Here is a 24309-nt window from a genome sequence, read left to right on the forward strand (position 1 = left end):
AGGTAGGGTGTGGGCCCCAGCGGGAGGGCAAGGTCTGAGGAAGGAATTTTACTATCTCTGGAGACAAAAGAACTTTTGTGTGTTAATGGTGTCTGGGTGGGGAAAGGTGGGGAAAGGGGAAGTGGTTATGGGAATGAGAAAGAATTCTACAGGAGAAATACAGAGTAAGACAGATAGGGACAGAGCTGGCAAGTAGATGAAAGGGAGAGACTAAAGCAGAGAGGCTGAAAGGGGGGAGGGTAGGATAGATCCAGAGACAGTTACCCCGGCAAACTTTGGGGTGCCAGAGCCTGAGCTCCAACCTGAGCGCTTTGGCAGACAAGCTGTGCAGCTCCAAGTCACGCCTTTTCACTTGCTCAACGTGCCCCTGTGTGGAGGGGGGCCGGACCCTGGGCTGGCTCCAGGAATATGAAATAGGAGTGGGGTGTTCACAAGCTAATTTCAATTATTTTTTTTTTAAAGTTCGACCTAAAATGTTCCCAACTCGAGGAGGGGATCACAGGTCTTCTGGTTAATAGCCAGAAGCTAGTTGGCTATTAACCGGTTAATAAAGGTGGGTTTTAGGATAAGGTTATTTAATAGATACCTTTTATTGGATGGCAAAAGACTTGTGAGTTTGAGGCCTGAGAGTCACAAAACTGCTGCCACTGTTCCTTCCAACCCTGGCTCTCTGAGAAATGCGTCCATTAAAAACGCAGGCCTCCTTCCTGGAGGCCAGAGAAAAGAAAGATGCAACTGACTAAAGAAGGAAGGCAAGGCATTCATTTTCTTCTGGCACATGCTAGACCAGGGGTGGGCAAACTTTTTGACTCGAGGGCCACAGTGGGTTCTTAAACTGGACCGGAGGCCAGAACAAAAGCATGGATGGAGTGTTTGTGTGAACTAATATAAATTCAAAGTAAACATCATTACATAAAAGGGTACGGTCTTTTTTTTTTCCGTTAAGGTATTACAAATGTGTCCTCATCCCCCCCATTAACCCCCAACCTCCCCCCCCCCCGCCGCCATGCACACTCACGATCCCATCCCCCTGTTGTCCATCTCCTTTTTTTTTTTTTTTTTTTTTTTTTTTAGTTTTATTCATTTCAAACGGGCCAGATCTGGCCCGCGGGCCGTAGTTTGCCCACAGCTGTGCTAGACATTTAGAAAATGCAATCAGGAAGAAAAATTCAGATCAGTGGAGGGAGTCCAATTCATGTCTTCAAAAAATTTTTTTCCTTGACCCATCTTTAAGGGAGGGACCCTTAGAGGATCGGGCCCACTAAAGGCCTGCCAGAGCACAGGAAAAATTTAGGACCACAGGAGCCGGTTGGATTTGAGCCCAGAGAAGCACATATTGCTATTGCAGTTGCCTTGGTAACTGGGGGGGCAGGCAGAACATGGCCTCCCCATCTTGTATGGAGCCTCGCCGATCCAGTTGCCCCTGGAAGAGAAAAGGTCCCAGGGAGATGGGGTCAAGAGACACAAGAGAGTTGTGTGAACAACCTTCACACGGGTTTCCAAATCTCAGCACCACCACTGGCTGGCTGTGCGACCTTGGGCAAGTCACGTCTGCAAGCTTCAGTTTCTTCATCTGTACAACCAAGAGAAGACTTCCCTCTGTCTAGCATAGGGATGCCGTGAAGATGAAATAATGCAGCCACATGTGCATACCTAGCACCATGCCTGGCAAATAGGTGACTCCCCAGTAAGTGTTGGTTTTCTTATTCTTTCCACCACCCCTTACACCAACTCAGGCAGATCTAAGTTCTGGGCCTGGGTTTGTATTCTGCCACCTTGTCAACTGGTGACAGAATAAACCATCTCATTTCTTGAGATTGTATTTTGTCCTTTGAATAAAATAAATAAATGAAATAGTATCTGTAAAAATTACGTGAAGACACTTTGTAACTTGTAAGAGTTCTGTGCAGCCCAGCCAGTGTGGCTTAGTGGTTGAGCATCGACCCATGAACCAGGAGGTCACAGTTCGATTCCTGGTCAGGGCACATGCCCGGGTTGCGGGCTCCATCCCCAGTAGGGGGCGTGGGAGGCAGTCAATCAATGATTCCTTCGCATCATTGAGATTTCTAGCTCTCTCTCTCCCTTTCCCTTCTCTCGCTGAAATCAATAAAAACATTCTTTTTAAAAAGAGTTCTTTGCAAAGGAGGGCTCAAATAATGAGATGATGAGTGTAATTCAGTCATGGGGGATGTGCCCATGAAGCCTCCTCATGGCCACTGCTGGACATTTATTATTTCTTCCATGGCCTTAGCCCAAATCTATCCTACCTGCTCCTGAGTTAATCCTTTCAACTGACCATGGCCTTTAGGAGGAAGGGGAATGAGGAGCCATTGCTTAATGGTTACAGACTTTCTCTTTGGGGGGTGAATAAAAAGTTTTGGAAATAGTGGTTGTACAAAATTGTGAATGTAATTAATGCCACTGAACTGTACACTTAAAAATGGTTAAAATAGCAAGTTTTATGTTATATATATATATATATATATATATATATATATATTTTTTTTTTTTTTTTTTTTTACCACAGTTTTTACAAATTAATAATGTAATCCCCTGGCCGGTATGGCTCAGTTGGTTGAGTGTCACCCATGCACCAAAAGGTCACCAGTTTGATTCTAAGTCAGGGCACATACCCAGGTTTCCAGTTTTATATCCCAGTCGGAGTGCGTACAGGAGGCAACCAATCAAGGTTTCTCTCTCACATCAATGTTTCTCTCTCTCCCTCTTCCTTCCTCTCTATCATAAATAAAAAATAATTTAAATTTAAAAATATATTTTTAAAAATTAATAATGTAATATAACAAAATCCACTGAATTTTACACTTCAAATGGGTGAGTTTTATCCTATATAAATTATACATATCATATATATGCATACACACACACACACACACACACACACACACACATATATAGTGGTTAAAAAAAAAGGAACATCGAACACCACCTTTGCCTGTTTAAGAACTGTAGTGGTTTCCCATTGCCTATGCAGTGATTGGCAATTTTTTTTGGAAAGGGCAGAGAGTAAATATTTCAGGCTTTGTGGACCAGATGTGTCTACCACATGAAAGCAGCCATAGATAATATTTAAATGAATGCCTTCTCTGTGTTTCAATAAAGCTTTATTTACAAAAACAGGCAGCATGCCCTGGCCAGTGTCACTCAGTTGGTTGAGCATCCTCTCATGTACCATAAGGTCAGCCAGTTTGATTCATAGTCAGGGCACATGCCCCAGTTGGGCTTGATACACAGTAGGGGGCATGCAGGAGGCAGCTGATTGGTATTTCTCTCTCACATAGATGTTTTTCTCTCTCTCCCTCTCCCTTCCTCTCTCTAAAATCAATAAAAACATATTTTAAAAAAATTGGCAGCAGGCCAGATTTTGGTCATAGCCCGTAGTTGGCCAACTCCTGGCATACAGAGTCACATTACCTCTTTTGGTCAGGCATTCTAGACTGCTCTAGCAGCACGTGGTCCAGCTTACACACCTCATCTTCCCACAACTCCCTTCTCCATCCCAGCCCACAGATTTCTCTTTTTCTCTCTCTTTCTCCTCTCAAGGTCTAAAATCATTTCCCCAGCTCTTTCTTGCTTGTGGATGACTAATAAGGTCACTATTGGTCTATAGTGTTAATTATTTTTGCAAATCCCAGTGCCTTATTTTCCTACACTTCACATGAACACTCTGGGCAGAAATAAAATCTTTTTTTCTCCAAAAGTAATTATTGAATGACTATGAGTAAAGTCAGCCAAAGTGCTTAGAAAAGTATGCACTTCTGGTTTCATATGGAACTTTCATTCATTCATTCATTCATTCACACTTCCAGAGCATCTATTGGGCATCAGGATTTGTGCCAGATGCTGTAGTATACAGTTTTCAAAACGTTGCTTGGAAATTTAGGGGCAGGGAGAGTGGGTGATGGAGACACCAAGGGTGATGGAATCAGAGTAGTTCTTTTTCTTTTTTTTTAAATTTAACCACTTGGAAAAAAGTCCTACTGCTTAAAAAAAAGGGGGGGAGGGGTTGGCATCATTGTAATGAAAGGATATATAAATGAGTAAGATCTATTTCCTGCCTTTAGAGAGTTTATAACCTAGTCATAATCATGGGCACCATTTATTTACCACGTACTATGGGCAACAATGTACTATGATTCTCTGAGAGCCAGATACTACTAGCTCTGTTTAAAAAAATTGACTGTAGAAATTAAATGCCTTAGCCGAAGTCCTCACTGTGTACATGGTCGAGCTGGGAATCAAACACAGGTCTGGTAATGACAATAAGGACCAACACGTATTCTGAGTTTCTTAGGAGCCTGGGGGCGGTTTCTGGGTCAGCTTACCTATACTACTAAGTAGAATATGCATCCATTTGCAGATAAAGAAACAGTCATAGAGAAGCTAAACTACAACTGGAACCCTGATAGTCTTAATTCCAGAGTCTAAAAATCTTAACAACTACGCTATTAATATTCAATGCTGCAAAAATTTGACATATCAGCAAGCAAACTGAAGAGTTTCATAAGCTGTATGTATTGAAATTTGGTTGTATTTTTCCTTTCTAATAAAGCTGAGCTACGCTATGACACATTGTCAATAGCAAACAAATAGCTAGAGAATTTATGCTCAGGCTACCAATGACTTCCGAACAGCAGGATAGTAGAATAGAGCCAACATAGGACTTGAAATCAACAGGCTTGTGTTTCAAATAGCTCTGCTACTTATTGGCTTTGCGACTTCTGGTAACCTCTCTGATCCTCAATTTCTTAACCTGTAAGAAGGGAAAATATTTTCTCAGTGTCCTTCCCTTTTTCCTTCCTTCTTTCCTTCTTTCTCTTTCATCTCTTCAGTGAGATAATAAGGCGAAAGTATTTTGTAAATGATCAAGGGCTACGTGAGAGTAAAAGTTGGTTATCATTATATAATTTTGTAATTCCAAATATCGTGTTTACTTAGAATTTGTTCTTGTTTCTGTCTCTATAAGAATCTGTAATGTTTGCAAGTTTGTATATGATACATTGGGAAGAAACTTCCATTTCCCTTTCTCCATATTCCATGGTATGAAGACCACTTGTGTCTTCTCTCCCACCACGCTGACTGGAGAGTCTGGGAGAGTCTGATTAGCTGAACATGCTCATTTGAATTCTCCTTCCTTTCCTTAGGGGCCTGCCTGCCTGCAGGGCGCATGTGTTTTTGTTTGCTTTATTTCACGTGTAAGCTTAGAGGGGCTGGCACTGCCCTTGTAGGAAGAGGCCTGTGGTTGTCCAGTATTGCCTGTCAATGGATGTGCAGGGCTAATTCAGCAGTGAGATATTTGCAGGCCCACTTGGCTGGCAGATCTAAACCACATTCTCCACTATTGACTGCTTCAGTGTCACTGCCTGTCCACCTGCCTCAGTCCTCTATCTTCCAATAAATTCTGAAACTTGGGTAAAGGAAAAGGATTATTAATGGACTCTAAACCTACCCAAATGTATGGCATTGAGGTTACTTAGAATGGAGGAAGGCAGGTTCCTTTTCTTTGAATTCTGCCCATGCCACCTCAGGATCCACCTTCCTGCCCCAGATCCCCCTCTGTCCCAACACTGCACTTACTTAATAGCGTAATTGCAGACCAAGTACACTGCCTGGTGCCAAGTGCTGCCCCAGACGCTGATGCTGCCACAGGTGTGGATGGCACAGCCCAGCCGGTTGGAGGATGCCCACACCATCTGAGGAAGGACACAGACAAGGAGTGCTGAGAAGGATACAGTGGGGCCCAGGTTCCTTGGGGCTGGGAGGCTCCTGCACTTGCTTCAGGGTGGGTGCATTGTGAGACATGCCTGTTCCAAAGTGAGGGAACTGGGAGCATATCCTATCTAATAAAGATGGAATATGCAAATTAACTGTCACTCTGTGACAAAAGATAGTAGCACCCACAGCCAATAAGGAGAGAATATGCAAATTGATGCAACAAAGATGGCGGCAGCTGGCCCATGGCAACTATGCAGGTGTTCCGCCCCGCCCCAGCCACTCCAGGCCTCTGGGCAGCACGCGGGAGCAGGTGTAGAGTGGCCGGGGCGGGACGCCTGCTATGAGGGTGGGGGGGGGGGGGGGGTGGAGGGAGCCACAGGAGGGCAGCAGGGCTGTAGCATAGGCGGAAGGTGGCTCCAGCCCAGAGTGAAGGTGGAAGGTGGCGGCCAGAGAGAAGGCCCGGGTCCCAGGTGCCAGAGGGAAGCCGGTGCCAGCAGCCAGGGGAAGGAAGGCCTATTCTTGCACGAATCTTCGTGCATCGGGCCTCTACTTGTACTGCTCTATTAGGGTTTTTTTCTTTTCTTTTCTTTTTTTCCTAATGACCACTGTTTGAAAATTGTTATGCTGGAGTTTAAAACACAAACTTTGGAGTTAAGTAGCCTTGGATCAGAATCTCACTATCACTAGCTGAGTGCCTTTGACCAAGTCACTTAACCACTCTGTGCCTCAGTTTCTAAGATGGAGGTAATAATATTTCATGGTATGTCAGGAAGGGCATTTGGTTTTGGCCTTATATTTCCTAGAGGGTCTCGAATTTAGAATTTTGATATTAACTCCACATGAGTCATAGAGAGACCAAGAGGACTGAAAGAAGATATTTGACATGCAATTAGAAGTTCCTGTTTTATTTCCTGCAATATCATATTGCATTGTATTTTTATGTGATAAGGGTTAACATATTCAATATTAATACTCAAAATATACCATGATTTTTACGATCTTATTTTGGCCTTTCTTTCTTTTTCTTTCTTTTTCTTTCTTTCTTTCTTTCTTTCTTTCTTTCTTTCTTTCTTTCTTTCTTTCTTTCTTTCTTTTTAAGATAATGGGAGCCTTAGAAAACAGAAAATACTAGAAAATATTTGGACCTATTGAATTCAAAAGCACTCTTGATCTTGTCAGACCATACATCCTCATTTTGGGGTCAAACAATCTGGTCAGCACACCTAAGACACTCAAAATTAGATCCAGTTCATCTCAATTCAACTTTCCAGGAACATGCTTATTATGTAAGAGGAAGTCCATAAGGGGCTCTGTCTTATTTGTAGTTTCTCTTCCACCACATGCTTTTTCTTCTAAGGGGCCAGGATTTGTTTTCCCATCAGCCCTTAGTCCCGACAAGGGGTACCTGGGTGTAGTGGGAGCACACAGGGCCACTGCAGCGCCAGGGGCAGTGCGGGCTGCAGTCCTTTGGGGCTGGAAACAAGTAATGCCGCTTCTCCTCAGACCAAGACTTCACGAGATCGACCACCGAGTGGTACCTGGGGAGGCAGAGAAGATGGAAGACACGGGGCGGGGTAGGGTTGGGGGAGGGGGAGGAAATGTCACTCTGCCACCAACCTGCTCGTTCACCTTGTTGAATGACTGAGTGAAGGAAGGGCAGAGGGTCACTCACCGGCCAGAATGGATGGCGAGGTTCTGGCCCACGTATCTCATCAGCTGTGAGGGCCCATGGGCCCAGATGCACTGGGTGGCCCAGGCCTCGGCAGACCTGGCCAGCCGCTCGTCCCAGATCTGGGGAAAGAAAGGCCATGCAGTTCCCCGGGGAACCACCATCATCATCACAACAGTGTCCAGGCTTCACATTTTCCTGGTACCATGATTCCCCTGGCCCTCGGAACCCTGCAATAATCCACTTGACAGATTAGAAAACTGAGCTCAGAGAAGGCCCATGACTTCAAAGTCAACAGCAAATCCACACAGGAACTGACATGCACACCCAGGTCCCTTTTCTCCTCACTAGACTTCAAGATTGGGACTTTCTGTTGTGAGTGGGGTTCCAGGGTATTAGTCCAGGCGTTCCCAGCAGTTAGAAGTGGCTGAACCCAGGGTAATGGGAAGAGAACTAATTTTTTATTTCATTTATTATATTTTTAAAATGTATTTTAACTTTAAAAATACTTAATTCAAAAGATTTTTTAAATAATAAAAACATGCACAAGTTTAATATGGAAGATGTCCAAATGAGGAAAAGTGGAAAGTCTCTCCCCGCTATTCTACACTTATCCCGCCAGCCACTGTGCCCCTTAGAGGCAACTGTCGCTGTGAGTTTCCTGTGTCTCCTTCCAGGAATATTCTAGATCTGTATAAGCATATATGATTACATATATAATTATACCATATATATATATATATATATATATATATATATATATATGATTTCTTGACAAATGGCAGCATGCTACACATTCCATTCAGCACCTTATTTTCACTTAACAAGATAGGTTATCTTGGCGATTATTCCACATCCGTATGTAGAGAACACCCTCTCATCCTTCATAACAGCTTCATCATTTTGCAATGTATGAATGTTCCAAGTTTTATAACCTGAAAAGTCATCACTTAAAAAAAAATACTAGTTTCCTTCCAGCTCTGACTTCCTGGGGTTCTCTGAGAAGTCATTTGTTCCTTCAGCAGATATTGCACAGTATTTCTAGGCACGGAGGACTCACAGTCTAGCAAGGAAATGAGATGTGAAACCATCATTACAATCCTGGAGGGTGTGCGGATGTGAAACGGGCTGGAACTTGCTTGGGGCTGTGGGAGAGAAAAGGCTCCTTGAGCATGGATATCTGTCCGGTGGGCAGAAGCCAGCTAGTGGAGAAGAAATGGGGCACCAGCTCATAGTCTTCCGGGAAAGCAGAGAAATGTTTCCTTCGTTCTACCAAGAGGTAAACTGAGGGAAGGCAGGGAAGATGAAGACACGAGGTGGGGGAAGGAAAATCGCTCTGCCACCAGCCTGCTGGGTGACTTTGTTGAGTGACTGAGTGAAGGGAGGGCAGAGGGTCACGCAAACCCACACTCACCAACCCTCCCGAGTCCCTTGTGAGACGTCTCTTTCTCTCTGCTCTACACTACCTGGCATATTCAACACCTGCTGAAGTGAGTGCCTTGCACACACAACTCGTGCTCAATAAATGTGTCATTTGTTTGAAAATGGAGGGCCTTCTATGTGCCAGTTGATGTGTTAATAAATGAATGAGTCAGTCAATGAACAAATAAATGTTCTCCCCCTCTAGCTGCCTGCCATTTCTGCTTCTGTCCCCACCCCTCCCCACACCTTATCACTACCTGTCATTATATTCTCTATATGTTTTGTTGATGTTCGCTTTCTACCATCCTCACTGAAATGTAAGTTCCAGGAGGGAAGGGTGTTTGTCCATCCTGTTCTGGGTAGTGCCATGAGGCTTAGCGTGGTGCCTGGCTCCGAACAGGCACTAGTAAGTAAGTGCATGGACTGTTGCAAAAGAATTTGCAGGCTGTTGTGCAGCAAGTTGGGGGTGGGACTGGCAATCTCTTTCCCTAAAGAAATCTGTGGGTGGGCTGGAAGCTTATGTCTCCAGACTGGTTTGGGACAATGGTCCCAGAGGAGGGGCTGTGATAGAGAAAAGTTTCCTCCTTCACTCTGGGAAGCTGGGGTAAGAGCCACTAGCCCTGTCTCTTTGAGAGCAGATATCCCAGCTTCCTCTCACGGTCAGCTGCTGGTTTTTCTCAGCTGGGGACCCCCAGGTACCAGTCCCCCCAGCTCCAAAATCTACCTCCACAGGCTTGTCGGGACGGCCATCACACCCCTGGGGCAAAGAGACAATAGCATGGAAAGCTCCAGCTACCACCCTCTGCAGGTCCCCAGTGGGGAGCCAAAATTCTCGGGCAGGGTATTGTGTTGGCTAAGACAATGGCCTTTTGCAGCAAGCACACTTGGGTTGGAATCCCAGCGGGGTGACCTTGGGCAAATTAATTCTCTGCATCTCAATTTCTTTATTTGGAAAATGAAGATGACAGTTCCCACCTCTAAGGAAGAGTATCCTCAGGGTATGTGAAGTGCCTGGCCTACTGTAGGTGCTCCATAAATAACAGTTCTCTGCCCGACTCCCCGCAGGCCCTGTGTAATCACCTTTGTGCCCTCATCCACAAAATGGACAGACTAAATCCTGCCCTTTCCACATGGTCCAGACACCCAGATACTGGCTTGTGGGGCCAGGTTGGTGAATGGTCCAGCCCTTCCAAGACAGGTTGTGATAAGTGGTGTTTGCTGGAAGGGGGGCTGGGGAGGGCACAGGGACTCACCATATACTCCATGTTGGCAGCTGGTGGGTGCACGCTGGCCCTGATGTGGTTGTGATAATCCAGTAAGGCACTCATGTCGCGGGCAGAGATGTGGCGCTTCCGCCGATAGTGGGGCACCCCCAGGCCACTTAGGGAGTGCACTGTTGTGCCCTCAGTCCAAGCCAGCACTAGGGTGGCATTGGGCATCAAGGTGTTCACTGTCTGACCTGCCCAGAAGAACAGGACTGCCAGGCCCACAGTGCTGGGCAGCAGGGGCATAGCTGGCTGAAGGGGTCACACGTCTGCCTTGTGCAGTCAGAGCTGGCTGCCTGGAGGGGGTGGGTATAAGGGCACCAAACCATGAGTGTTCTCCAGCATTACCATCTCAGAGGATGCTAACCCTGGGAGCTTGGTGAAGACCTGCTGACTCAGCTCTGGCCCAACACCCTGTCCCCCCCACCCCAGCAGACTGAGTGGATTGGGCAACAGGAAGAAATGCCCAGACAGTAGTTAACCTGGATCAGGACTTGGGGTGAGATGGTGCCACCACTTGAAAGCCAGGGCTCCATCCCACCAGCCCAGAAGGAAGATCTGTCCTCCCCATCCTAGATGCCCTCTTCACCCAGCCTGCTTACAGTGGGCTCCTTCAATGCCCTCCGAGGGGCAGGGCCAACCTTCCCCAAGGCTTGGTGAGGGCTCTCTTGTCCCTGAGCTGCTGCACTTTCAGCCGTGAGGGCAAGACACAGAAAGAAGCAGATGTGGAGAATGAAAGAGGCAGAGAGAAAGAAAAACAAGAAACGGAAATGAGCAACACCAAAAAAAATACAGAGACACTGAATGGAAGATATCGAAAGGTGGAAAGATACAAGACAGAATGAGAGATGATGATACGAGGGAAAAGAAAGAACATTGGGTGGAGGGGGTGGGGGGCGGGAGACAGAAAGAAAGGTAGAGAGAGAGAAAGACAAAGGAAAAAAACAGAGAAGAGGGAGAGAGAAATAGACTTGAGAAGAGAGCTAGAGAGAGGTGTGCAAGAGACCATGCAGCAGGAGCTCATACCCAGGACAGGCAGCCCAGGGGGGTGGCAGGAGGCGTCCGAAGAGGAGGCAGGGGACTTCTGCTGACACCCTGGCCCGCCTGGCAGCACAGCGACTTTAAAGGTCCCCGGGGAGCTGATGGCATCGGACGCGCCCTGTCCCACAGCCCCCTCCCCTTCCAGCCAGGCCAGGCTTGAACAGGAGGCTCCGCCCACTGCCCATTTGCTGGCTTTCCTCTCCAGCCTCTGCTGTTCCCACTTCCATCTGGAGTGTGCAGGGCTGGGGCTAGGCTGCTGGTCAGGGCAGGGATGTGGCAATGACAGGGATTCCAGGAGGAAATCTCAACCCCCTTTGGGAAACCCAGAGGCTTTTCTCTGCCTCCAGACCCCAACATATCAAGGCCACCTTGCATCCAGCGTATTTCCTGACTGATTTCCCTACATAGCCCACTGGCCTCAGAGCAGGCTGTTAACATGGCCCATCTCATGAGCACCTACTATGCACCAGGCCTGAACTGAGTGCTTCATATGAAAGCTCAGCCAACTCTCAGAAGCATACATGATAGCTCTCCATTTTACAGATAGAGAAACCAAGTCCCATAGAGGTGAAGGAACAAAAGTCACGCCAGCCTATCTGCAACAATGCAAGGATTCAAGTCCAAGTCTGACCGCAGGGCCCTGTGAGTATGGAAAATGGACGCCATCTTTTGTATAGATGCATAGGAATAATTTGTTGTGATGCTGCTCAGAGCACTGTGTGGCCTCATTAGTTAAGCATTCAAATGCCCATTTCACTCACTAACTGGGTGTCCTTGGGCAGGTTACTCAACCATTTTGTGTCTCAGCTGTCATAATGGGACCTACCTAGAGCATTGCTGCAAGGACTAGACAAGTTAACATTTGTGGAGCACTCGGACAGGTCCTGGCACACGGTGTGTGTGTGTGTGTGTGTGTGTGTGTGTGTGTGTGTTGCCAAAGCCCCTTTGCTGTTGTCCTTCTGAGTTAAGAAAGTTTAATTTCCTCCTCTCTGATTAATTGTATTCTCCATGAATAATACACAATACTTTTGTTATGAGAGGGGGATAGACTTACAAGAAAGATGTTACATAAAAAAAAAATTTGAAGTATTTGTGAGTCTTCAGCTTCCTCCTCCAGTGACCTCTGAGAATCCCCAGGCAGAACCAGGTGGTGATGCAGGGCTGGAAGCTGGGACTGGAGTACCCAGGCGGGGTCCTCCCCAGACACATGGGATTCTCACTCTAGGCAGCCACCCAGCTCCAGCCTCCATGGCCCAGACAGTGCCTGCTGCGACACACCTTCCTTCTGGAGCAGCTTCCCCGAGCCCAGGCTGGATGCTGGGGGAGGTGGGGCAGGCAGAACAGTGAGTGATGGGAGCTGCCAACACTGACCTCTGCAGAGAGAAAGAAAAACAAGAAACAGAAAAGAAATGAGCAAGATCACCCCAGAAGGAGAAGAGAGACTGGCTCCCATCTAGCCCCATCTCTGGGTATATTCAGTATGCTGGGTATCCCAGGGCGAGTCCCTATCCTTCTCTGGGCCTCAGATGCCCCATTGGAGAAACTGGACTAGGGCTCTTCTGCCGACAGCAGCTGGGATCTGTGGTACACCAGGGGGAGCTCTGCAGCCCAAGGGAGGAGGACACAGCCTTGGCACTTAGGACCCCGGGAGTGTCAACAATTGTGCCCACTCTCTCAGAATGCTTAACATGAACGTCTCCCATGTAACTGGCACCTGCATTGGTTCAGAGCTTCGCATCCATCTCTCACAGCTAAGTTTGAGGTAGTAACCACACCCATTGTACAGATAAGGATACTGAGGCGCACAGAGCCTCAGTGACTTGCCATAGGGCCTAGAGCTTGTTTGTGTGGTAACTGGGGTTCTGAGAGTGAATATCCTCAAGACATTTATAGAATGCACACACTGTGCACACATCACACAAACACATCCTCCTCCCTCAAATCAGACAATCCATTCCACCAGCCCGCGATCCCTTCTATTGTGCACCCCTGCTACTGTGCACCCACCCTTTCACATTTAATATCTGACACATATAAGCTGTATGTATTTGCCCCTATCTCAGTGCCCAGCACTGTTTTTTTTTTTTAAATATATTTTATTGATTTTTTACAGAGAGGAAGGGAGAGAGATAGAGAGTTAGAAACATCGATGAGAGAGAAACATCGATCAGCTGCCTCCTGCACATCTCCCACTGGGGATATGCCCGCAACCCAGGCACATGCCCCTGACCGGAATCAAACCCGGGACCTTTTAGTCCACAGGCCGACGCTCTATCCACTGAGCCAAACCGGTTTCGGCCCCAGCACTGTTTTAATCACTTTTGTGGATAAGCTTATTCAATCTTCAGAGCATCCCTATCCAGTCAATACTATTGTCATTACATCCATTTTTATATACATGAGGAAACTGAGGCACAGAGAGGTGAGTCATTTATCTGGGGTCACACAACCAGTGGGTGGCTGAGGTGGGATAGGCACCTGGGAAGGCTGGTTACACTGTCTCTCCACAGAGACAGACATGGAAGAAGGTATGACCCTGCAGTTCCGTCATGCATACAAAGTCACCATATCTTGTCCTGCATGTTCACACATCCACAGAAACCCAGAAATCACACTGGTGACAAACAAACAGGGACACCCCTGGCTGCTCCACCAGGTGGAACCTTCTCTGTGTCCTCATTGACTAAGGCAGGTTTCCAGGGGATAAAAATGTTAGAAGGTGGAGGCAGGAAATAATCAGGGGCAACGCAGATGAATGTCCTGGCTGGTCACTACCTTTATGGTAGGAATACTTTCTCACCCTTGGAATTTTATCACCCTGGATTCAGCTATTTCTCCATCGTCACCCATCCTAGAATTCTCTCTGGGTTTGAGTGAACAGAGGGGAAATTATTCTAGACAGCAGTAATATTCAAGGCAGTATAACTCAGTAGCTAACAGAAAGCCTAGGTCTATGACCCACTTCTATGGCTTACTAGTTATGTGACTGTGGGCAAGTTACTTAACCTTTCTGTTCCTCAGTTTACTCATCTATAAAACAGGGCTGCCACATGACACTGTTATGAGGATTAAATGAGTTCGTACATCTGAAGACCCTTGACACAATGCTTGGCACAGAGAAAGCAGCCAATAAGTGTTACCTATAATAATAGCTAATAATAATAACAATAACAGTCAATATTTACTTAGCACATACTAGATGCCAGGCACTAAATGCTTTAGAGTCGTGATCTCATTTAAGCTCATTTCATGGGTTAAATATCAGGATCTTCTTTCTATAGAGGAGAAAGTAGAAACTCATAGAGATTAAGTAACTCACCCAAGTTCACACAGCCAGTCCCAGTGGAAACTGGGTCCCAACGCTAAGTCTCTCTGATCCTTACCCTGCAATAGCTGCTTCTGAGAAAAGACTGTGGGACAGGAGCCTGGTGCTTGAGAGAGGAGACTGAGAACGCTGGAAGGGCCTTAGGAATCTTCTCAGTCACTCCCGCATTTGCCAGTTGAGGAAGGCGGTTCAGAGAGGTTAAGTGACTTGACCAAGGTGACACTGCAATTGGCAGACTCAGTACTGCAACTCAGATTTACTATATTCCAAACTGAAGTGGCGGAGGGAGGGAGCTTGAGGGAGAAAAGCACGTGTAGAAAAACAAAACAAAACGAAACACAGTGGTGATCCAGACCCTTCAAAACTCCCCAGGTCAACACTGACTGGTGTTGCTCAGTGGTTGAGCGTTGACCCATGAACCAAAAGGTCACCAGTTCAATATCCAGTCCAGGCACATGCCTGGGTTGCAGGCTCAGTCCCCAGTAGGGGCATGCAGGAGGCAGCTGATCAATGATTCTCTCTCATCATTGATGTTTCTATCTCTCCATTCCTCTCCCTTCCTCTCTCTCTAAAATCAATAAAAACATGTGGAAAACAACAAACCAGCACTGCAGATCCTTCCAAAAGATAAACTGTAAGAAAACAAAAGGGATGGAAGAGGAATCAGTGGAAACACTTAAAAAACACAAAATTTTTCAATGGTGTAAGACTAAATTCTACTATTGAGAGATGGGTAATTGGGCAATAAAACTATAAAGAAACACAAAGAAATACTATATAGTAAAAGTCTGGCTATGATGGGGTGGGACATTTGAAAGGCTTCTATTTTGTGATCTGACTGGTGGTTGCACATGGTTCATCTTATTAGGTTCTGCATTTATTTTATGTGACTTTCTGTATTTGTGTTTTATTTTACCATAAAAAGGATTTTAAAAAATAACAGCTGTAGTAATTTACATGGTGACACCTTCCATCTGTTACCGCCTGAACCACGTACCTTCTTTTTAAAGGTTGAGGACATGGAAGTTCAAAGAGGGAGGCAACTTGCCCACAGTCACACAGCAAATAAGTCTGGGAGCCAGAACTCGACCCCAGTGGCTTGGTGTGTCTCCGCACCACAGCGGTGTTTGGGCTGCTGGTGGCAGGTCCTGACCCAGCAAACAGGATTAGAGAGGTCTCACAGCAGGTTCAGAGAAACCAGCTCCTCAGAAGATAAAATACACCCAGAAGCACCTCTGGGTGCCCAGGTCTGACTGCTGCTCTCTCTCTACCCAATTAACAGCCACTTCTTTGGCAGGGTACCTAGTGGATGGTTGGATGGTCTAGTGGACAAGGACCAGAGCTGTGGAGTCAGAGAGGATCCTGGCTCTCAGTGAACCAGGGCAAGTCATAGGCCCTCTCTAAGCCTCAGTTTCCTCATCTGTAAATTGGGAACAATAAATAGGTGCTACCTTATTTGGCCATTATGAGAAATTCAGTGAGACACTGAAAGTGTTAGCACACAAAGCAAAGTTTGTCCAATGTTGGCTATTAACCTGCCCAAACAAACTGCGTGATTCCATTGACAAGATGCTAAATTATAGGCAAAACTAACTTAGGATGATAGAGGTCAGAACCAGGGCTAATTCTGGGGGGTCCTGACTGAGAGGGGAATGATGGCGCTCCTACTGAGGCTGCTATTTTGATCTGGGTGGTGTACATATATAAAAATTCATCTACTCTTACACTTCAGATTTTGGCACTTAAAATTAATTTATACCTCAATAAAAAAGTTAAGAGTTATATATAGTTTTAAAAATCTTAAAAAGAGCTCTTTCAGCAAGTATAAAATTAAAGTCCTATATAAAAGAGAAAACACACACACCAACAGAAATATCGCATTCCTGTCTCCCCAACACACTTCCTACCCCATATACATAATTACCTTTCCCCAATACACCCACGAAAACCCCTTACACTGTACACACACATCCAAAGACCCCGATACTGACACAAATAGAAGTCACTGTCCAGTAAAACAGACACACCTGCACTCCCACTCAACCCCACAGCACATCCCTCTTCAAATATAAATGCTTTCCCACTCTGGGTACATGGGAACACACCCTACATGTAAACACACAAATGGAGACACAGGCAAACCAAACCCATAGACTGAACTGACTCCATGGGCAGCTTTGTGAGTCAGACAGACGTGGGTCTTGGCCCCACCACTTCCTCACCATGGGACTTTGAGGCAAGTCATGTAATTTCTCTGAGCCTCAGTTTCCTCGTCTGTAAAATAGGCTTAATAAGATCTCTCATGAAATGAAATAAAATTAAAAAGGAAGAGCATGAGCAAAACAGCTCTTGGAGGCTGAAGGTGTTTTTGTCTAATTTGTTTCTGAATCATGTCAATATAAGTAAACTTGTGTGTGCTGTCAGTTCTCACCAGCTTAATGTACAGACACAGTATGATCCCAATAAAATTCCAACAAGGTTTCTGGAAGAAGTTGGCAAGTTGATTATAAACTTCATGTAGAAGAGCTATGGCTTAGGAATTTTCAAGATACTCCATTAGTCATATTAGTAATACATGATGATTAAGCAACCTCCCTAAAACTGAGTAGTTATCTGGGTGAAAAGAGAAGCTGAACACTAGGGGTGAGCCAGAGAGACAGCAGTACAAGAAGGGAACAGCACAGGCAAAGGCTCTGAGGCGAGAGGGAATTTGGTCCATTTCAAGAACTGAAAAAAGGCAGGTTAGGGAAGACTCAGAGGGTACAGGGAGTGTAAGAGGTGGATTGAGAGATCAGCTCAGAGGTAAGCACGGGCTGTTGCTTGCAGGTTGGTGGCCTTGAATGCCTCACCAACTGCAGGGCTGATGAAGACCTGAGATTCTCCTTCAGCGCTTTGCCCTATTGGGGCACAGGGACTGGGGGCTGGGAGGGGAGGTGGGCAGACCAGGGCTTAGTTCTTCAGGAAAAGACAGTGCCTCACCCCAGTTCAACCTACGAGCTGATATCCCATGGACCCCAGAACCCTGAAACCTGGGGCGGGGGGCGGGGGGGGAGGGTCTGTTTCTGTCCTCCTCTCTGTAAGGATTCCAAGCTGGATGTTTGCAGGGCTGCGCCAAGTAGCCCCTCAACCTCCTGGGAGGACTAGCCCCCTCCCTCCTCCAAAAAAGTGGGGGTGGGAGCTGGAAGGTGTGGGTGGCCACGCGGGCTTAACCTTGAAGGGGCACCCCATGCTCCTGAGCCCTGGCCCCCGCAGTCCGGGGGAGTTGAGGCCACCGGGGCCAGCAGCCGTGCCCTGGGGGCCCGCAGCCGGAGGACTGGAGAATCCTTGTCTTGGGCCCATCGGACAGCTGCACCGCCAGGTGTGGCTGTGGAATTTGCTGTATTGCCGGCCTGTGCAGCTGGAGCGGAAAAGCCTCCGCGTCAGCGCCCCCAGCCTGACCACCGAATTCCTGCGCGGGGTGTGGAGGCCCGCCCTGCGGTCACATGCCAGTGCAGGACCCCAAGAATTCAATAGGGCGGGGCTGGGAAGGGGCGGGTGGGACCCTCCGGGCCTCCTTGCAGTTCGGTGGCATGAGAACGGACCAGACTTCCATCCGCTAAACGGGGACCGCGCCGCTTTGCCTTGCCTATCTCACAGGCTACCATGAGCAAAGATGAACATCTTTTAGAGGTGAACGCCGATTGTGCACTTACTGTATACCTGACACCTGGTAAAGTAAGGACTTACCGTAGGTCACACAGGTAAATTCTGAATCTAGACTTGAACCCATGTCTGTCTGACTGTGTTCTAAAACACGGCCGCTAAACCCTATCAACTGCTGCTTGATGAATTTGCAGAGTGCTGTGAGCAGGTGGGCCATTATTTTTGGTCAGAGTGGCACGCCCCAAATCTAGGAGGCAGTGTGGGTTAGTGGTTAAGCACTGTGCCCGTGGGGCATACCGGCCTAGTTTGAATCCTCACTGAGCTGGACTGCTAGCTGTGTGACTCTGACTAGGTCATTTTCTCAGCCTCTGTGTGCCGGTTTCCATTTGTAGACTGGAGTGATAATAGTACTACCTGTGGGGCTGTTGTGAGAAGGAAGAGAATCAAATACAGTTGGCCCTTAAACAACATGGGTTTGAACTGCATGGGTCCACTTATATTCAGATTTTTTTCAATAAATACATACAGTTCTGTAAATGTATTTTCTCTTATGATTTTCTTGAACATATTTTCTTTTCTCTACCTTACTTTATTGTAAGAATATAGTATGTAATGTACTAAATAACATACAAAATATGTGTTAATCGACTATGTTATTAGTAAGACATCCAGTCAACAGTACTTCAGTTTTAGGGGAGCCAAAAGTAATACACAAATTTTTGCCTGCAGGGGGATTGGTGCTCCTAATCTCTGCGTTGTTCAAGATCAACTGCACAGTGAAGCACTTAGCACAGTGCCACTGGACACTTAGTTAAGGCTCAATAAAACAGTGATTCTTTTTAGAACCTAGGCATTTTATTCTCAATTTGGTGTTATATATGTATATACACATAATTTCATAAATTATGAATTATAGCCCTAGCTGGTCTGGCTCAGTAGATAGAGCGTCGGCCTGTGGACTGAGGGATCCCGGGTTCCATTCCAGTCCAGGGCACATACATGCCTGGGTTGCAGGTTCCATCCCCAGTAGCGGGTGTGCATTCTCTCACATCATTGATGTTTCTATCTCTCTCTCCCTCTCCCTTCCTCTCTTAAATCAATAAAACATATATTTAAAAAATAAAATAAATTATGATAAGACTTATAAAATATAAATATGTACTTAAATGAATATTTTTAAAGCAAATATCTATGTGATGACCCACAGGTAAAGAACTAGGACATTGCCTATAACCCCAAGCCTCTGATCTCAATGTCCTCCCTCCATCCTATAGGTATGCTGAACCGGGATACTAGTTCCCTGCTTTCCCCCTCCCTCTCCCCACCTAATTTTACCAACAACTCTTTCAGGCAACAACTGCCCCTCCTCCCAGACCTCAGCCTTGTGACGGCCTGAGATAGGTCAGTTTGGGGTCTGCAAGAGGATCCTCAAGGCTGCTGAGGATGGCTTAGGGTCCCTGGCAGCCCTTTCTACTGCTCTCCCTCATTCCTGCCCTCCCCCCCTCCCCCACCAGCCCTTCTGACCTTGTGCCCAAAGGGGCCCAGATAATGGGCAGCGGGAGGTTGTATACTGGGAGGTACAGCCAGTAGATATAATCCCCAACCCCCCCCCCCCCCCCCCCCACACACACACACACCACCACCCAGTTAAGCAGTCAGGCAGGCTGGCTTCTGGAGACAAAGGTTTTGCTCAACTGCCTCACCCTAGTCATCCCATCATCTAGCCAGAAAAAGAGGTGGCCAGAGGTTAAGAATGGGGGAGGCATTGCAGGGGAGAGCTCAGAAGGAAGGAATTGGTACAAGGGGATGAATACTTCTGCTGGCTGGCCAGGAGCTGTAGACAAAGAGGGCCGCCCGCCCCCTGGGAGAATTACTGGCTGCCAATCTGCCCTGCCAACCCAGAGTGAGTGAATTATTTCACACATACTAGCCAACAAAGGGACACCTGCTGGTTGCTCTTTCTGGAATGATCTCTTCCCACTGTTCCTCTGGCCAGCTCCAGCCAATCCTTCAGAAATCAACTCTTCCAACAACTCTTCCCTGAGTCTCCCCATCCCTATTATAGGGTCTTCTCCTCATGGCCCCAAGCATCCTCTACATGACCTATTATCATTCTACCTCAGCATCCTTCAAACTTGATGGACCAGAAAACTCCTTCCCAGTGGTTTACAATCAGTTTCATAATGATTATTTTCCATTGTTTCTCTTCTGTTCATAAAGAAGCAATTTAAATTTTAAAATAATTTCCTTTACATCACATATTAATAAGGATTCTTTTTTTTTTTTTTAAATCCTCACCCAAGGATATTTTTCCATCGATTTTTAGAGAGAGTGGAAAACAGAGGGAAAGACAGAGAGAAATATTGATGTCAGAGAAACACATCGACTGGTTGCCTCGTGCATGCTCGAGCCCTGACCATGGAGGAGTCTGCAACCAGGTACGTGCCCTTGACAGGACGTGAACCTGGGAACCTTTGGTCCACAGGCCGATGCTCTATCCACTGAGCCAAACCAGCTAGGGCTTAATAATGATTCTTTAACATATAAAAAAAAATTTTTTTTGCATGTTTAGTAGCTGCCAGACACAGTTCTAGATGCTTGAGATGCATTATTGAATAATACAGGCAACGTTCCCTACCCTCTGGGGCTGACATTCAAGTAGGAGAGACAGAAAATAAACACATGAATAAATCATAAAGTATGTTTAAAAAAGAAACTTTGATGGCATTCCTAATCCATAAAGACCTCTTAGTTTTTGCCACTTAATCAAGTGATACAGACCAATTTACTTTTTAAAAAATATATTTTTTTATTGATTTCAGAGAGGAAGGGAGAGGGAGAGAGATAGAAACCTCAATAATGAGAATGAGAATAGAATCAATCATTGCTCGGCTGCCTCCTGCACACCCCCTACTGGGGATCAAGCCCACAATCCGGGCACGTGCCCAAACCGGGAATGGAACTGTGAACACCTGGTTCATAGGGAGATGCTCAACCATTGAGCCACACGGGCTGGGCCAGGCCAATTTACTTTAAAACATACCAAGATCACTGTCAGAATAGAAGCCTCTTTTCTAATGGAAAAAAATTTTTTTTTGTATTCTACCCCAGCAGACTTTAATCTTATGAATCAGTGATATTGGAATGTAATATGGTTATAAAAAAGAAAAATTCTTTATAGAAAGCAGTAAAAACTTACATTTCCTTTTACTTAATCTCTAGTTTACATATATTCATGCCTGGCCAAAGTACAATCATAAGCTCAGATGATTTCCAATCAACCATTCCACAAATTTAGTGATTTTATATTTTTCAAAAGCATTGCCATCAAAATAAAAAGACAAGTACAAGTGATTTTCAAAAAAATAAAAAGGCACATTATTAATTTGTCCAAGAGAAACTCAGACTTCAAGATAAGTTCTATAATCTTGAAACTCTTGTAACAAGTGACATAAATATAGGGTTTGCTTATGAAATTACATTTAGCATTTAATGAGAAAATATTACTTTTTTGTAGCAGACATATTTTTCATTCTAGTTCTCCATTTCTATAAACATGAAGCCATGTGCTTCTGTAAAACCTGACTCTAAGAAACCTAAAATATAAAATTCTGAACAAAGGTCAAAGTTATGATAATCTGATATAAAAATTTTAAACCTTATGTGATGGGTTTTTAAAGCTTTAATTGAAAATGCTGCTCAGTATTTATTAAACTTTTCTTGTTATGAACATATTTATTAGTTGAGATATTTCTGTAGCAAGAAACTCATCTACCTTTTCATTATTCAGTGGTTTAGTTCCCATAGGAGCAGCAGAATAAATGCTTGATTCTTTACCTTATCTACTAGTTTTCAAAATAATGAGTTGATTCCTCCAAAAGTGGCCATTATGTTTTTTGAGTGCCATTATGAACCCATGGATTTAAACAGATGTGTGTTTCCATCCATTGCAGTTATTATCCTCATTTATGCTCAAATTGTCCCGGCTTTGGCCTTTGGGAGCCCTTTAGTTGGTTCCTGTGTCCTCCTGAAATGACCTTGCCAGTCTTTTATTGCTCACGGCTTCCTTGCTTTCTGGTTTGACCAGATGGTCCAGCCTCAACTTGTACATTCTGGGAAATTGTACCCTGGCCAGTGTGGCTCAGTTGGTTGAGCGCCGTCCCCTGCACCTGCACTAAAGGGTTGCTGGTTCAATTCCTGGTCAGGGCATCCGCCCAGGTTGAGGGTTTGATTCGCCCTTGGGATGTGTTGGGGAGGCAGCAGAACGATGTTTCTCTCTCTCTTCCTTCCTCTCTCTTTAAACTCAATTAAAACATACTTCATTTAAGAAAATGTGGGAAATTGTATCTTTTAATTGTCTTAAATATGAAATTATTGAACATGGGAGGTCCTAACGTCTAGTCCCATGCTTGGTAAATGGTTAATAAAAGCTGGTTGGCTGAATAAATTATTATCACCCTCACTAGATTTTAAGTTCCTTAGGCCAGAACCATAGACGTCTGGCAAGTATTTGTTGAGTAGATAAATGGAATGAAAACCAGTTAGGTGATACCAATGAAAGTCTCAGGCAGGGCAGAACCTTGGTATTTGTGGTCCTCTATCACCCTCTGGTGGGGAAGTGCAGAGCATCATCCTCCCATGCTTTAAAATCTAATGTAGTGTTTTTCAAACTATAGAGCCCCACCCATTAGTGAATTGTAAAATTAATCCTATGGGTCATAACCAGCATTCTTAATTGAATTTATAATTGAATAGAAAATATCAGAGCGCCTTACACAGAGTAGAGGCAAACTCTGTCACAAACTGTCATAAAACTATATTTATAGCTATTATCTATGTATCCATTAGCATATGTATTTATTTATATGCTACATATATACTTTTATGTGTGGACTGGACCACAACCAGAGATTTGTTGGGAAATGTGTAAGTACACATGTACATAAGTTTGTTATAGATTTTTCTTAATATAAAAAACATGTAGCACATAGTTTAGAAACAATGAAATAAGCCAACATCCTTTGTTGTAGATCCCATATAGCTAAGCAATTCTCACAGAATGCTCTCATTGATTTTTGCTGGGCTCTTGCATCCAGAGCCGCCAACCTGTAGTTTCCAGTTGCATCTGATTCGTAGCGCCTGCCAATTTCCTTGGTGTAAATACTCCCAACGTGGCGACTGTCACCGAACATGGAGTTGGGAAGAACTGCACCTGGGAATGTAACCTCGTTTGGAAATAGGGTCTTTGCAGATCTGACTAGGGGTCTCGAGATGAGATGATCCTGGACTGAGGGTGGCCCTCTGAAGCTAATGCCTAGTGTCCTGATCAGAAACAGGAGAGAAGACACAGGGGAAGGAGGGCCACGTGAAGACAGGAGAGGCGGGAGCTGTACAGCGGCAGGAACGCCAGGGCTGACAGGCAGCGCCCGGAGCGAGGAGAGCGCCCTGGGGGACCGGCCTCAGGGCCTCCGCGAGGACCGGGCCTGCCCGCGGCTTCGTCTCAGGCTGCTGGCCCCCACGTGGCAGGCCATGCATTTCTGTTTCCCTCGGCCATCAGGTTTGCGGTGATTTGCTACGACGGCCCCAGGAAACTGATCCAGTAGCAAAGGGATGACCCCGGGGTGGGAAACGCGGAATGAGGCACCTGCCCGCCATGCCGGGGAGTCAGAGGACCTCGCTCCGTGATAAGCTGAGGACTGTTTCCAACACCCTCATCTGAGCTCCTTAACAGGCCCCGGACCAGCATTTTCACTCACTACAAATAAGTGTTTTTAGAATGAAAATAAATTTAATAATTTAAATTTAATCGTTGTTTTACACATTTATTTTCTAATGGGACTTGATCTCACGTCCCTATAACTGGATCACCATCATGGCCCTCGAGTTCACAAGCTAACTTTTGGGAAGGACTATTCTCCTCTTGTCTCGCCATTTTACAGAAGGCTCGGGTGGAGGGGGTGCCTCTAACTGGTGCTGTGGCCGCCGTTCTAATTCCCACAGAGCGATATTTATTCTTCCCACCTCCAGCAAATACTCCCACGGGCGCCTTTTCCCCAGACCAGAGCAGGACGCGGAGGCCGGGGTTCGAACCTGCACAGTCGGAGCGTGTCGCCCGGAGCAGGACAGCGGGAAGCGAGAGGCGGGGAGCCCGGAGCTCGGAGACCGGCGCGCTCTGATGCCGCCAACGGCCGAGAAGGGGAGCGCGCGGGCGC

At 45.9% G+C, this 24309-nt stretch overlaps 1 protein-coding gene across 2 annotated transcripts; it reads right to left on the reverse strand.

The window, feature by feature from the left end:
* Window positions 1–1138: 1138 nt before the first annotated feature.
* R3HDML (R3H domain containing like) lies at window positions 1139–24298 on the reverse strand. Of its 2 annotated transcripts, XM_059707016.1 has the most exons (6): window positions 24188–24298; window positions 12252–12503; window positions 7406–7524; window positions 7139–7271; window positions 5596–5711; window positions 1139–1423 (listed from the first exon to the last, which is right to left on the reverse strand). In XM_059707016.1, the coding sequence occupies exons 2-6, from the start codon at window positions 12378–12380 to the stop codon at window positions 1291–1293; spliced, it is 630 nt and encodes a 209-aa protein (XP_059562999.1). In that variant the 5' UTR covers window positions 12381–12503; window positions 24188–24298; the 3' UTR covers window positions 1139–1290. The 2 variants fall into 2 exon arrangements, with proteins under 2 accessions (XP_059562999.1, XP_059562998.1); XM_059707015.1 differs by lacking the exons at window positions 12252–12503; window positions 24188–24298 and adding an exon at window positions 10078–10335.
* Between the last annotated feature and the right edge of the window lie 11 nt (window positions 24299–24309).

This window comes from Myotis daubentonii, chromosome 8 (genome assembly GCF_963259705.1).
Source record: "Myotis daubentonii chromosome 8, mMyoDau2.1, whole genome shotgun sequence".
NCBI classification, from domain to species: domain Eukaryota; kingdom Metazoa; phylum Chordata; class Mammalia; order Chiroptera; family Vespertilionidae; genus Myotis; species Myotis daubentonii.